At 42.2% G+C, this 14,941-nt stretch overlaps 1 protein-coding gene across 3 annotated transcripts in view; it reads right to left on the reverse strand.

The window, feature by feature from the left end:
* Positions 1-14,674, reverse strand: part of IGSF11 (immunoglobulin superfamily member 11) — a 141,293-nt gene extending 126,619 nt beyond the window's left edge. For all 3 annotated transcript variants that reach the window (XM_015092457.4, XM_042231740.2, XM_060404323.1), the window contains exon 1: positions 14,354-14,674. In XM_015092457.4, the coding sequence (XP_014947943.3) occupies positions 14,354-14,405 (52 nt within the window). In that variant the 5' untranslated portion in view covers positions 14,406-14,674. The remainder of the gene's footprint in view (positions 1-14,353) is intronic.
* Between the last annotated feature and the right edge of the window lie 267 nt (positions 14,675-14,941).

Consider the following 14,941-nt stretch of genomic DNA (forward strand, 5'->3'; position numbering starts at 1 on the left):
AAATGGTTTAGATTTAGCAGTTCTCAGATGTGAAAAAAATTATTATTATTATTTTTGCCTAGGCACAGGCCATGGGATTATACACTTGCCCAGCGTGATGGTGCCACAGTGTCCAAAGTCCAGATAATATCAGAAGCTTGGGCCACATACAAAATCAGTTTGCCTGAGATTTAAACATCAATGTGTGTGTGTGCATGCAAACTGCAACATGTAAAAATAGACAACTGTGTGTATGTTTCTATACAGCAAGCATATATAAAGTAGCAGGGCAAGTACAGGTTTTGTGAAGTTTAACCTGGATGTGGAGAAGCTGAAGGAGAAATGTACTCACTATCCCTGAGTGAGTAACTGCACCCCAGGGAGTGGGGGGGCAGCTCCATTACACTCTGACTCAAGTCAAAGAGAAAGCTGACAGGCCAACTTCCACTATGTCAAGAGAATCCTGGATGAGAATTCAAGAGGAAGTGCTCAAGACTGCAAATTATTTTCGTGCTCATGGTCAACATCCTCAGTTTATAGAAAACTCGTTAGACATTGACGGAGTAAGCAGATTTGATTTATTTCAATGCAGGCAGATGGCTTGGTTGTGGAAATTGTGAAGAGATTTGCTGAGCGGCTTCGTCAGATCAAGGACATTATGGAATTAAAGGGCTCTACGAGACCTCAGTGGTCCAGCTCCCCATGGCTCACGACATTACACTTTCTTATTAATGAGAAAGACAACTCAACCACGTGAATCCAAAGTAGCTAGGAAGGGAGGAGGGAAGAGCACAATTTATTTGTCCAAAGAAGTACAAATGTTAACATGGAAACTGGAGACATCAAAGGGCAACTGAAACATGCTTTGCTCTGAGGACAATGAAATCACAAATTAGCAAGAATTCAAAGTCACATTTTCAGCAAGTATTTTTATGACAATGAATTGTGTTTAAGTTTCTATAACTATTTTGGAGGATAAACCTTAAGAATCTTCTCTACTAGCGTGTTTTAGTTTCAGAAAAAATTTAATCTGAAAACAAATCATACCAAGGAAACAGTGGGCAGTGAGTTTACAAAATCTTAGAATTATTTGGAAGTTCTGCCAATGTGACTAACTGTCCATTTGGGAGACCACCTGGTTTTGCATAAAAACATCCTCTTTCATGAAAATGCACAAAGAACAGCTGGGAAACACTATCAATGACATAAGTCAGAGTTAAGACATGTCCAACCACACCCCTCCAAAGCTTTCATCACTGCCTCCTTGACTAAAACCCAATGTTTTTTAAAAGCTCACAAGCTTTTCACTTTTAATCAACAGCAGCACTACAAAAATGTCTATATACATCATGTAACCCAGTCCAGATACATTTTAGACACTGGTGGCTCGGCGATAAAGAATTCACATGACAACACAAGAGATGTGGGTTCGATCCCTGAGGCAGCAAGACCCCTGGAGAAGGAAATGACAAACCACTCCCGTATTCTTGCCTGGGGAATCCCATGGACCAGCGGAGCCTGGTGGGCCACCGTTCATGGGGTCACAAAGAATTGGACACGACTCGGCGACTAAATAACAACAAACGCCTGGCTTAGACCAAGAGCAGTCATTACGTGATAAAAGCAGAGAAATGTCCTAAAAATCAAGTTAAAGGACCAGAATACAGTGATTGTGGTAAAATGCTTTTTCATAAGTCTGTTCACAACTGACCCTCTCCTGGCACATACAATAGGATTTAGGAAAATAAAGATGTATGTACATAGCCTGAGCTAAAGTGAACAGAAATTAATTTTAAAATATAGTTCTTTATATTTGAAACCACTTTTTATAACCTTTCTACAACAGATGAAGATGGTTTTAATTCCTAGAATAGGTATCACCAAAAAGTCTTATTAAACTGATAGGGGGAGAGGGTGAGGCAAGTCAAATAACTGTTTTAGGAAAAGCTTTATAAATATGTTAACATCAGCCATATGCTTTCTCCAGCTTATTTTATTGCCGATCCTCTCAATACTTGGGAGCCAAGTTAAAGAACCATGAGGACACAGAGCTGGAAAAGAAGAGATCACCTAACCACCTAATTCCTCATTTTGCAAAAGCAAGCAGGCCCCGAGAGCTAGCAGCTTGATGGGTCCCAGGTCACACCTCCACTGATAACCCTGGTTAGGGCTCTAGCTTCCTGACTCGAACTGGGGTTTAGCAATCCTTATGACTAACTGCCACTAACCAAGCATCTTCATTTTCTCCTTGCCAGGCACTATGCTACACAGTTTAGAGACGTGTCATTTCATTTAATTTAGTGCTTCTCAACACACTGAGAAGGTTATTTCCACTTTACAAGATAATCAAGCCCAAGCTCAGGACACCAATATCATTTCCAAAGTCACAGAACAAATAAATGACAAGTCAAGAATTCAAATCTGAGCTGTCTCTCTCTACAGACCCATAAACTTTCACGTGATGCTAAACGTGTACAACCAAAAAATTTCACTTTGGGCAACCTACACTATAAAAATTTCTACACAGATTTATAGGTTATACGTCCAAAGATGTCTGCTACATAGTTAATATAAAAAAATAAGAAACAACATTAATATCCAATAATGGAGAAACAGCTAAATAAATTATACATGCTGTGAAATACCAAATTATCACTAAGGATAATGTAATAGATGTGGTAAGATACCACATAATAGATGTTGTAAGATACCCATATTAAATTGTTATGTTTTAAAAATAAGTTACAGAAGAGTACTTATGGCATTATTTTTTTTTTAAATACATATGCATGCAAGCTTTGTTTGTGGTTCAAGAAAGGCCTGGAACAATGCACAGTAAAAGCAGAGAATTCAGTGGGTGGAGGTGGGTTTGAGTCAATTCTAAAACATTTCTGCACTGTCTGAATTTTTACGGCTAAGATATGCTACTTTTATAATTTAAAAAATTATAAAAAAATAAAGAATTTTAGAGTATAGTATTTATTTTTTTAAATGCATACATACTCCATTTAATACCGTCCCCCATAATATAGAATAATTGTGCAGCTATTTGTGTCTAAAACTTTTTTCAAAAAAAAAAATACTAACATCTCATTACACTATACCAGCATTTCAAGACTAGTCCATAGAACCATGGGGGTCTCCAAGATCCTGTCAGAAAGTCCAAGAGGTAAAAGCTTTTTTCTTAACACTGGTAAAGTATTATCCGCCTTTTTGCCTGAGTTGACATTTGTACTTATGGTGCAGAAGCAGTGGTGGGTGAAACTGTTGGTGCCTTGGCATAAGTCAAGGCGCTGTCATGAAACCGTGGGAGAAGGCTGCAGTGATCACCATCACACACGGTTAAAAAAGGAAATCCAGTTTTTTTAAAATGTCTTTGTGAAGCAACAACAGCAGTTTCATTGCATCCTGACCTAGTGTTCTGTGTGACCGAACGGGCAGCATGAAATAGGAACCCCATATGTGGCTACAGAGTCAAGTGGGGTCCTAAGGAAAAGTGCTGGGCCAGCAGTTAGAGCTCAAGGCTAACTCAACCATTCGCTTCTCCCTGGATTAGCCCTTGTACTTGAAAGAACAACTCACAGACTAATCAGTCAGACTTAGGAATCTGGATGACATTTTCTCAAAACCGAACAAAGCAAGGCTCTCATTTTGAGGGAAGTAACCAACAACTATCTGTTGCCAGTGATAAAATTGGAATAAATATTAAAATTCTGGAAAGCTTGTATCTGCCATTGTGAACTTTAACAGTTTCCCAACACTAAAAGGCTGTGCTGGTGAGGTCAATAGTGGTATTAAATGTGATTATCTTTTTACATTTTATAAAATGCAATACATGTCAACATCTGTAAGATCGGCATCAGTGAACCAATATTTTTTCAAACAATCAATGAATAATGTCACAAAAAAAAACACATGAGTATAAGATCCATTTAAAGTGCAATGTCTAAAATCTATTAAAGTGGACTTTAATATAAAGGAGTAAGAAATGTTTAGTGACATGGTTTCAGAATCTTCACTGCAACCAATCTTTAAGATGTATGTGTGCTCAGCTGCTAAGTCGTGTCTGACTCTTTGAGACCCCATGGACTGTAGCCCATCAGGCTTCCCTGTCCATGGAATTTTCCAGGCAAGAATACTGGAGTGGGTTGCCATTTCCTCCTCCAGGAGATCTTCTCGACTCAGGGATCAAACCCTGTCTCTTGTGTCTCCTGCATTGGCACGTGGGTTCTTTACCAGTGAGCCACCTGGGAAGCCCAATCTTTTAGATACTACAACTTAAAGTGTTTTGGTGGAATATCAAAGAATAAACAAAATGATCTGAAAATGCTATCAACATACTCCTTCCTTTTCCAAATACATAGTTGTAAGAGGCCAGATATTCTTCATGTAGTTCAACCAAACCAATACATCATAATAAATTGAATACAAAAGCAGATAGGAGAATCTAGCTGTCTTCCAGGGAGCCTGACATTTCTAAAAATGTAAAACAATCCCACTCTTCTTGCTAATATTTTTTGGCTTGAGAAAAACCTATATATGCACAGAAATGTATTATATCAACATATAATGAATATATTAGTTATTTTTAAACTGATTAGTACATATTTTTTTATTTTCTCACTTTTGGCTTCCAATATGGTAAATCTGTGGGCTTCCCGGGTGGTGCTAGTGGTAAATAAGCCTGCCAGTGCAGGAGACACAAGAGATGTGGGTTCAATCCTTGGGTTGGGAAGATCCCCTGAGTAGGAAATGGCAACCCACTAAAGCATTCTTGCCTGGAAAACCATGGACAGAGGAGCCTGGCGGGCTATAGTCCACAGGGGTCACAAAGAGATAGACACCACTGAGCAACTAAGCACAGCACGTGGTAAATACTGACAGATATAACCCACAAAAACAAAAGCACTTCTGGCCCTCGATAATCTTTAAGGTCCCAATAATCTTTAACACCAAAAAGTCTGAGCATCTTTGCAGTGTACTGTTAACACATTTTTCACGTGTTCTTCATACTGTCTTAAGTCTTGGCCAACAAGTACAAGTACAGCAATCTGTATTTACACACAGACAATACACATAAGTTAACTGTACTATAAACTTTCTTAACCAATGAAAACATCAAATGCTAGCTAGCCTGATTTGAATATGTTCTGCAACAAGTGATGTTCACTACACTTCAGCCTTTTCATTTGCCACGAATGTTGTGTTCTGGCAAATGATCTTGACCAATGAGGGCTGACAGAAGTTGTATAGCTGACAGTGATGTGCCTGGTCCAAAGAAAGAAAGATCAGTATAATGATACTTAAAACTGATGATACTTAAAGGATGATAACATCAAGGCATTTGCAAGCACATTGCTGAGGATGCAGTTATGATTAGAAAACAACTTTGGACATTTTGAGAGATAGAAACATCACTCCAGACTGACAGGATGGTACCTAAAGGAATGAATCACAGCAGGAAGAAACTGTGGCCTGAAGTACACAGGCTTCAGGGGAAGGGAAGGGAATGAGAGGGAAGGACAACTAGCAAGCTCCACCAGGAGGGGTTATAATGCCTCCCACGTGAGGCTAGCTGAGTGAATGCTCCTGTTTCCTAAAAAGCTTCTGCAGTGCTGTATGCACGTGACAGGGGGAAGGGGAGAGAGGGCTTAAACCATGCACATGCATGCTCAGGCGCTCAGTCATGTCCAACTCCTTGAGGTCCCACGGACTGTAGCCCACCATGCTCCCCTGTCCATAGGATTTTCCAGGCAAAAGTACTTAAGGTGGTTGCCATTTCCTCCTCCAGGGAATCCTCCCTGCTGTGGGATCCAACACACCTCTCCCAAGTTGGCAGCCAGATTATTTTCCACTGCACCACCTGGGAAGCTTAGACCATATGAGATGTTAATTAATTATCTCCATTCTTGGGAGACTAGGTCCAACATACAGGCCTTCAGGACTAAGAACACCAGCAATATAAATGGGAAACTTCAAGGTTCTAAATGGATTCCCAAAAGTCCAACATCACTCTTCAGTGTATGGAACAAAATCTTTAGAAATTCCTTAGGTGCGGGGGGGAGTCTTGAGATGGACAACTTCAAAGTTTTAGGATTAAAGAGAAGCTAAGTAGCAATTTTAAAAGGTCTACAAATACAGCATTTTTACATAAACTTCTAAAGTCACAGAATTTGAAAAGACTGTGAAAATAGAACTCTTTCACCTCTATTTCACAAAACATTCAGCAAGGTTTAAAGATCAGCTGAAGCTGACAATCCAACCAAATCCCTGAGGAAAATTTTAAAGAAATCATTTTTTTAAACAGAAAAAAAGCATGCTTTTCAGGCACCCCAAGCACAAGGGAGTGCCACCTGCTTTAGTAACCACTCATTCTTTCAGTCACAGTTATTTACTGAGCACTTAGTCTATGCCAGGCATGGTACTGTCTTTTAGGGAAAATGTATATACACACGCACAATTATATGATAAAGTGTTCCCTCATGGAACAAGGGGAAACTGGAGAACCAGGTCCACAACTCTCATACAAGCCCACCAATTCTAGCTTCTAAGGTGACTTCTGGGTCTGCCTGGTTGGCTACAGGGGTTTTATTTGTTGATATCAATCCTGGAATAGGTAAAACAAAATAACTTGAAGTAAGTACAATATCCAGTAGCTAGATTTATTTACTGAAGAAGAACCTGACGCTACTAACAGAACATAACATTCTTCAAAACGGAAGAAGATGGGAAGGAAAGAGAGAAAAAAAACAACATTAATGAGGAAACAAATGTAAACATTGCTTAAGCTTCCACTGATGCGATCTTCAACAGACTTTGGTGGAATTTTAAATTTCTTTTCATTTAAAAAATTTTGGATTAATGAGTCTTCTAATAAATCACAGCAAGATCCTCTACGATCCACTTCCTAGAGTAACGGAAATAAAAACAAAAAATAAACAAATGAGACTTACTTAAAAGCTTTTGCGTAATGAAGGAAACTATAAAGTGAAGTCACTCAGTTGTGTCCGACTCTTTGTGACCCCATGAACTGTAGCCTATCAGGCTCCTCTGTCCATGGGATTTTCCAGGCAAGAGTGCTGGAGTGGGGTGCCATTGCCTTCTCCAGGGCAGATGCTTTACCGTGGGAACCATCAGGGAAGCCCGAAGGAAACTATAGGCAAGGTGAAGGACAACCCTCAGAAAGGAAGAAGATAATAGCAAATAAAAGAACTGTCAAAACTAATTTACAAAATATACAAGCAGCTCTTGAAGCTCAATACCAGAAAAACAAACGACCCAATCAAAAAGTGGGCAAAAGACCTAAACAGACATTTCTCCAAAAGAGACCTACAGATGGTTAATAAGCACATGAAAATATGCTCAACATTGTTCATTATTCGAGAAATGCAAATCAAAACAACAATGAGGTATCATCTCACACCAGTCAGAATGGCCATCATCAAAAAGTCTACAAACAATAAATGTTGGAGAGGGTGTGGAAAAAAGGGAACCCTCTTATACTATTGGCAGGAATGCAAACTGCTACAACCACTATGGAGAACAGTAGGGAGACTCCTTTAAAAATTAGGAATAAAACTACCATACAGGCCAACAACCCCACACTGGGCATACACCCTGAGGAAACCATAACTGAAAAAGACACAGGTACCCCAATGTTCACTGCAGCACTGTTTATAATAGCTAGGACATGGAAGCAACCTAGATGTCCAATAGCAGATGAACGGATAAGAAAGTTGTGGTACATAGACACAACAGAATATTACTCACCTATAAAAAGGAAAGCGTTTGAGTCAGTTCTAATGAGGTGGATGAATCTAGACCCTCTTATACAGAGTGAAGTAAGCCAGAAAGAGAAAGACAACTATCGTATAATAACGCATATATATGGAATCGAGAAAGATAATACCAACGATCCTCTATGAAGGGCAGCAAAGGAGACAGACACAGAGAACAGACTTTCTTTATGTCTTTCAGTGGGAGGAGGAGAGGGTGGGATGACTTGAGAGGAGAGCACTGCAACATACGCATTACCATACGTGAAACAGACAGCCACTGCGAGTCTGATGTGTGACACCGGGAACCAAAGCAGGCGCTCTGTAACAGCCTGGAAGGATGGGGTGGGGAGGAAGGGGGAGGGGGATTCAGCAGAGAGGGGACACGTACACCTGTGGCCGCTTCATGCTGATGTACGGCAGAAGCCATCACAATACTGTAAAGTAATTGCCCTCTAACTAAAATAGAAAATTAAATTTAAAAAAAAGAAAGAAAGAACGGCGCAGAAGTGGCACTATTAGAGTTATATTCACAATGTCAGACTGCATTATTATTACATAGCTGTGATCCTCCATGAAAAAATTTTGAATTTCCCACAAACCTACTATACTTTAACCATCATCCCAACCCTAAACCTTGACCCACTATCTTTTTAAGCCACTAATGTTAACCAAGTGAAGGACAGGGAAGCCTGGCGTGCTGCAGTCCATGGGGTCCCAAAGAGTCAGACATGACTTAGCTACTGAAAAACAACAGCAATGTTAACCTAATTCTCTGAAGAGTCTCCCAAAGAACTTTCTGTGATACAAGAGTTTCCTGAACTCAGCACTTCTGAGACCTCAACTTCTTCACAGGCAATGCTCTTCTAAATAAGTGTGCATCTCATCTGTCAGTTTGTTACCTCTCTCAAGATGAAAATGCTAAATCAAGAGAAACCAGTAAGCAGACTACTTCTAAGACTGTTTTATTGAATAGACTTCTTGTTCACACCGGTAAATTGCTACAAAAACAAAAAATTAATGATATTTATGAAAACGTGATCTTCCTATAACACATTAGTGAGGCAGAACCACATCATATAGCATTCTGCTGCTGCTGCTAAGTCGCTTCAGTCGTGTCCGAGTCTGTGCGACCCCACAGAGGGCAGCCCGCCAGGCTCCCCCATCCCTGGGATTCTCCAGGCGAGAACACTGGAGTGGGTTGCCATGTCCTTCTCCAATGCATGAAAGTGAAAAGTGAAAGGGAAGTCGCTCAGTCATGTCTGACTCTTCACGACCCCATGGACTGCAGCCCACCAGGCTCCTCCGTCCATGGGATTTTCCAGGCAAGAGTACTGGAGTGGGGTGCCATCGCCTTCTCCAATATAGCATTCTTCATAGGACCTAATAATGAAAACAATGAACCGATAATCAGACCAATGACTGAGTCTATGATTTATGAAATTAGATTTTTCTTTCTTTGACTTTACATTTCTGCAATTTTAAAACCGTCACAGATGCAAACTACTACTACAGTCCTTGTTACATGGTAGGAAACCAGGCACAGAGGAAATCAATTACCGAAACTGGAATGGGAAGAAATCCTTCCAGTTCAGTAAGATCAGCTTAACTAATAAGTAAACTAATTAACTTTCCACTTTTAAGACCAAAATCAGCTCAAATCGGACGGCATGTTGAATACCACCCAAGAACTGACAACCTCTCTTAAACTAGCTTCTCTCCAAGTACAATCAAGGGAGGATTTCAGAGCCTCCAGCTGTTCTGAAGCTGCTCTCAAAACACAGGGTTAGATGCGTAAGTAAGTGCCAGGGAGTCCTCATCGAACAAGGGAGGAGGAAATTGAGGGGCCCATGTTCACCTGAGGCCATCAGACTACCAGAAAAGTCAGTAATCCTTCCTCAAACTGCCCAAAATATAAACTGATGTCACAGGTGTAGATCACAGACTCAGAGTCCCTCTTCTAAATAAACCAGTTACAGATGAGAATTTTAGGGGAGTGCCACCATTTTCCCAACTCTCACTCCCAGAATGGTGTTCTGCATAACTCAGACCAACTAAAGAATCTTGCGCACCAGCACACTGCCTTGTTTGACACTAAATCACATGGCTTAAGTATGAAGATTCAAATGAGACTTTTCATTATAAATGCTTCCACTGTCAAAGTGTGAAAACACATTTGAAAATGTGCCACATACTGTTGCTGGGGGGAAAAAGTCTTTACCCATTGCATCATTCTCTTAGACAACAGTTCTAAGCATAACATTTTTGAAGCGCTTGCTGATTTAATATGTAAACTGCTTCCTGAGTAGTCTGTGTTGAATATTGAACTTAATTTCTCTAAAATTTTCACCCAGTGGCTGTCACCTTTTATGTAGGTCAAACTACAAATTTTTACTAAAAAGTGAATCCTTCCAAAAAGTTCCATAATTAAAGTTAAAGCTAGGCAGTGGAAGTTCACAGTAAATGTTTCATAATGCTAACACTCAGGCTCATAATTCTTCTCATTTTCATTTCATATTGTCTTTCACGTATTTTCTCCAGATTCTGGAAAGTTACCTGCCGTTTTAAGGAACCACAAGTAATACAAGAAACACTTTAGATATACCTAACCCACTGGTACTCCTTTCCTAATTTGCAACCAGTCTGTTGTTCCATGTCCAGTTCTAACTGTTGCTACTTGACCTGCATACAGATTTCTCAGGAGGCAGGTCAAATCGGGAAAGGAGTACATCAAGGCTGTATATTGTCACCCTGCTTATTTAACTTATATGCAGAGTACCTCATGCGAAATGCTGGACTGGATGAAGCACAAGCTGGAATCCAGACTGCCGGAAGAAGTATCAATAACCTCATATATGCAGATGACACCACACTTACAGCAGAAAGCGAAGAACTAAAAAGCCTCTTGATGAAAGTGAAAGAGGAGAGTGAAAAAGTTGGCTTAAAACTCAACATTCAGAAAACTAAGATCATGGCATCCGGTCCCATCAGTTCAGTTCAGTTGCTCAGTCATGTCCGACTCTTTGCAACCCCGTGGACCGCAGCACGCCAAGCCTCCCTGTCCATCACCAACTCCCAGAGTTTACCCAAACTCATGTCCATTGAGTTGGTGATGCCATCCAACCATCTCATCCTCTGTCATCCCCTTCTCCTCCTGCCCTCAGTCTTTCCCAGCATCAGGATCTTTTCAAATGAGTCAGCTCTTCACATCAGGTGGCCAAAGTATTGGAGTTTCAGCTTCAACATCAGTCCCTCCAGTGAACACCCAGGACTAATCTGCTTTAGGATGGACTGGTTGGATCTCCTTGCAGTCCAAGGGACTCTCAAGAGTCTTCTCCAACATCACAGTTCAAAAGCATCAATTCTTTGGTGCTCACCTTTCTTTACAGTCCAGCTCTCACATCCACACATGACTACTGGAAAAACCATAGCCTTGCCGGTCCCATCACTTCACGGCAAATAGATGGGGAAATAGTGGAAACAGTGACTGACTTTATTTGGGGGGGCTCCTAAATCACTGCAGATGGTGACTGCAGCCAGGAAATTAAAAGACACTTGCTCTTTGGAAGAAAAGTTATGACCAACCTAGACAGCATATTAAAAAGCAGAGACTTTGCCAACAAAGGTCCATATAGTCAAAGCTATGGTTTTTCCAGTAGTCATGTATGGATGTGAGAGTTGGACTATAAAGAAAGCTGAGTCCAGAAGAACTGATGCTTTTGAACTGTGGTGTTGGAGAAGACTCTTGAGAGTCCCTTGGACTGCAAGGAGATCCAACCAGTCCATCCTAAAGGAGATCAGTTCTAAATATTCATTTGAAGGACTGATGCTGAAGCTGAAACTCCAATACTTTGGCCACCTGATGCGAAGAGCTGACTCATTTGAAAAGACCCTGATGCTGGGAAAGATTGAAGGCAGGAGGAGAAGGGGATGACAGAGGATGAGATGGTTGGAGGGCATCTGGGAGTTGGTGATGGACAGGGAGGCCTGGCATGCTGCAGCCCATGGGGTCGCAAAGAGTAAGATACGACTGAGCGACTGAACTGAACTGAACCCACTGGTAGAACATAACAGAATCAACTTTTCAATTAAAATTGCCTTTGAAGTTACTCCACAGAGAATGAAATAAAAATAAAAACAAATTTCTTGACAATCATTTTCTTTCAAAAATGTAAAAGACCATTTCTACCTTTGGTGCATTCTCCCACTGTAGTGGCCACTGCCATCATGCTTATTTATCTGGCATCCATTTCCCTTTTGCCCCCTCTGTGATGGGACCAACTTTGTTGCACCTGAAATCCACCTTTCCCCCTCCTTCCACAATGTAAATTCTAGGAATGGGCCCTAGTCCATCCATGCCAACACTGCCATTGTCTGGTTCAAGAATTTAATATGCAGTCAGGACATGGTACTCTCCTGGAGACTGTTATGCTGGGCACTCAACAGCTATTCATCCTCATCCCCTCCTCTTCTTAAGCAAACAGTATCAGTGGCTTGTCCATCACCCACTGAATAAACCTAAACACAATATTCAACATTCTCTATCATCCTTTTATTACCTTTTTAGCCCTTCCTGCTTTGCATACATATCTCCTGCTCCAGCAGCTATAAGCCTGGCCTTTCCAGAATACGCCCCTGCATTTTCCACTTCGTATCCTACAGCCAGGCTGTTCCTTTGGCTTAGAAAACCAAACACTCCCATCTCAGCCAATTCAAACTCTACTCAAAGTCCAGGTCAAAAGACTTTTCCATGAAGTCTCCCTTGATATCACCACCACCAACAACAAATGGCACTCATATATATATATTCCTTGTTTCATAACTCACTTGTGCATGCTTGCAGCTTGTCTGAAAACTGCAAACTCCTTAAAGGAGGTGGACAACGTATTTTTTACAGAAGGTGGACAAACTCGTGCATCTTTGTCTCCCACCACCATCCTGCCCCACCCAAGTGCCCAGAGTGGAGGCTCAGGAAACACCCGTTGAACAAATGAACACAGTTTTTTGAGGGTGACAAGTGCCTCTACAAAACAGATTATCACAAAGGCTGAAATGTCCTTGTAAGCCTATAAAAACATCCCAGCATGTTTAGGAATAGTTCTGCTAAAGGAAAAGAAACACATCAGATGACCTTGTAAGGCTGATTCTGCAAATTTCACCAACTCTTTTAAAAAGCACTGCCTAATAATTCAAAACCCAACCATACACAAACACTATTTGCAAGAAGAGGGTGGCATTTATTGTAACAGATGAAGGCTAACAACCTATTTTTTACCAAAAAAGTCAGCTGTTCTTACAGTAATATTTAAAACAGTTTCAGTTGTGTTCGAGGGATTATTTAAAAGTTCACTTACTCTATCTTATTTCACACTTAAAGAAAGTAGGACAGAGAAAAACACTGGCCCTCTCAAAATAGTGACCAAAGTTAATTGGGAAGCACATGTTTATATAAAGCACATACAAATGTCACTTTGTACATCATCACCAAATATATACCTATTGAAGTCCTGAAAAGTTATCTGTAATTTTGAACATTTCCTTCTCTCGCTCTGATGGAAAAGATATGCAAGTTTTGTATTTCTTCCTTCCCTTAAAGTGAATCTGTACAAATTTAAGTCGGCTAAAATTAAGTTACTTCAAGATCTATGGGTACATTAACAGTTCAAATAAGGTTATAAAATTATGGGAAACATACCAGTATCCTCAAAAAGAAACAGTATTAACCACAGAACTCCATAAACCAGTTATCCTGCTTTTTAAATAAAAGCCTTCAGAATAAATCTCAGTAAATCTCAACAATGTATTAAATGGAACAGAAAACTTGATTCCACAGGACAGGAAACACACACACACACACACCAAGTCACTTGTATAAAATGAAAACAGGGTCTCAACACGACAGCTAGTCATAGATCGTAAAATTTAAGAAGATTAAGTAGAAATCAAAATTTAAATGGATATTTTTAGAAAACAGTTAAGAAAATTTAACACGTTTATTTCTTTTGTTCTAATATGGCTAAGTCCTACGTATTTTTGTAAGTCGACTTAAATTCCTTGGGGAAGAAGCTCGACCATTAAAAAATAAATTGTTTTCAAATCTAGTGTACCTACTGCAGAGGTTTTTTTTCATGTGTTTTTTAATAAAGATCACATTTTCAGTCATAACCTGCACATGCTCTTTAAAGATTTGGTGAAAACTGCATCTTAAAGTGTTCCCAATTATTTTAAAAACATTTCCAGCGTTCTGCAGCCGCCTGGTAACGGAAACGATTCTAAACCCGGTTTCTCCCTGGACCCAGAAAGTAAGGGAGTTCGTGATCTACAGGGGGCAAAGAGCGCGGTCACGGTCGGAGTCCAGTTCAGGACCAGCGGTAAGCGGGCGGGGGGCGCAGTCACCTCTCGGATCGTAACACCTGAGCCGGAGCCGTGCGGGGAGCTGGCAGAGGGTTCCGCGTGGGAGCACGAGCCTCGCCGACAGTCACGAATATGGCCCCCGAGAAAGTTGGGTTCCCAGGACCAGCCCCGGCAAAACAGCCTTCCCCGGCCCGCCGGCCCCGCCTGGCGCCCCCGGGAGGGGAGAGGATGGGAGGGCCACTCACCGTGCAGAGAAAAGAGCAGCAAAGGCGCCAGAGGGGAGCCCCGACAAGTCATCCCGGGGCCGCGGGGAGCGCGCCCGCCGCCCGCCTGGCTCCTCGTCGCAGCAGCCGAGGCGCGGGCCGGGCTCTCGGCGCTCCTGGGGCAGCCGGAACCTCCCAGACTATCCTCCTGGCCGCAGTCCGCCCGGCGGGGCTGGGACGATGGGACCTGCAGACGAAGCAAGCGCGGCTCCCGCGCCGCCCGGCTCCGCAGAGGCTGAGTTGCGCGCAGGTGCGTCCCGGGCTCGCCGGCCTCGCCCCGCGGCGCCACGGCCACCTCGCACTGCCCCAGGACCCGCCGGCCCCTCGCGCCGCCTGGGGACAGCCACTCCCCCCAACTCTCGCCCGGCTACTCGGGCGGCAGCCCGGCTGCGGCTCGGCTCAGCGCCGCCCACTCGCCCCTCTCGGTCTCCCGGGCAACCGCGGCTCCGGCGCGACGCCTGGCGGCCCACCCGCGGAGCGGGCGCGGCGAGCAGCTGGCGCGGCTCTGGCCACCTGTGAGCTGAAACGCCCGCTCCCCGCACGCCTCCGCGAGCGCCGGGGACCGAAGGC

The sequence above is a fragment of the Ovis aries genome, chromosome 1, assembly GCF_016772045.2.
Source record: "Ovis aries strain OAR_USU_Benz2616 breed Rambouillet chromosome 1, ARS-UI_Ramb_v3.0, whole genome shotgun sequence".
Lineage (NCBI taxonomy): Eukaryota > Metazoa > Chordata > Mammalia > Artiodactyla > Bovidae > Ovis > Ovis aries.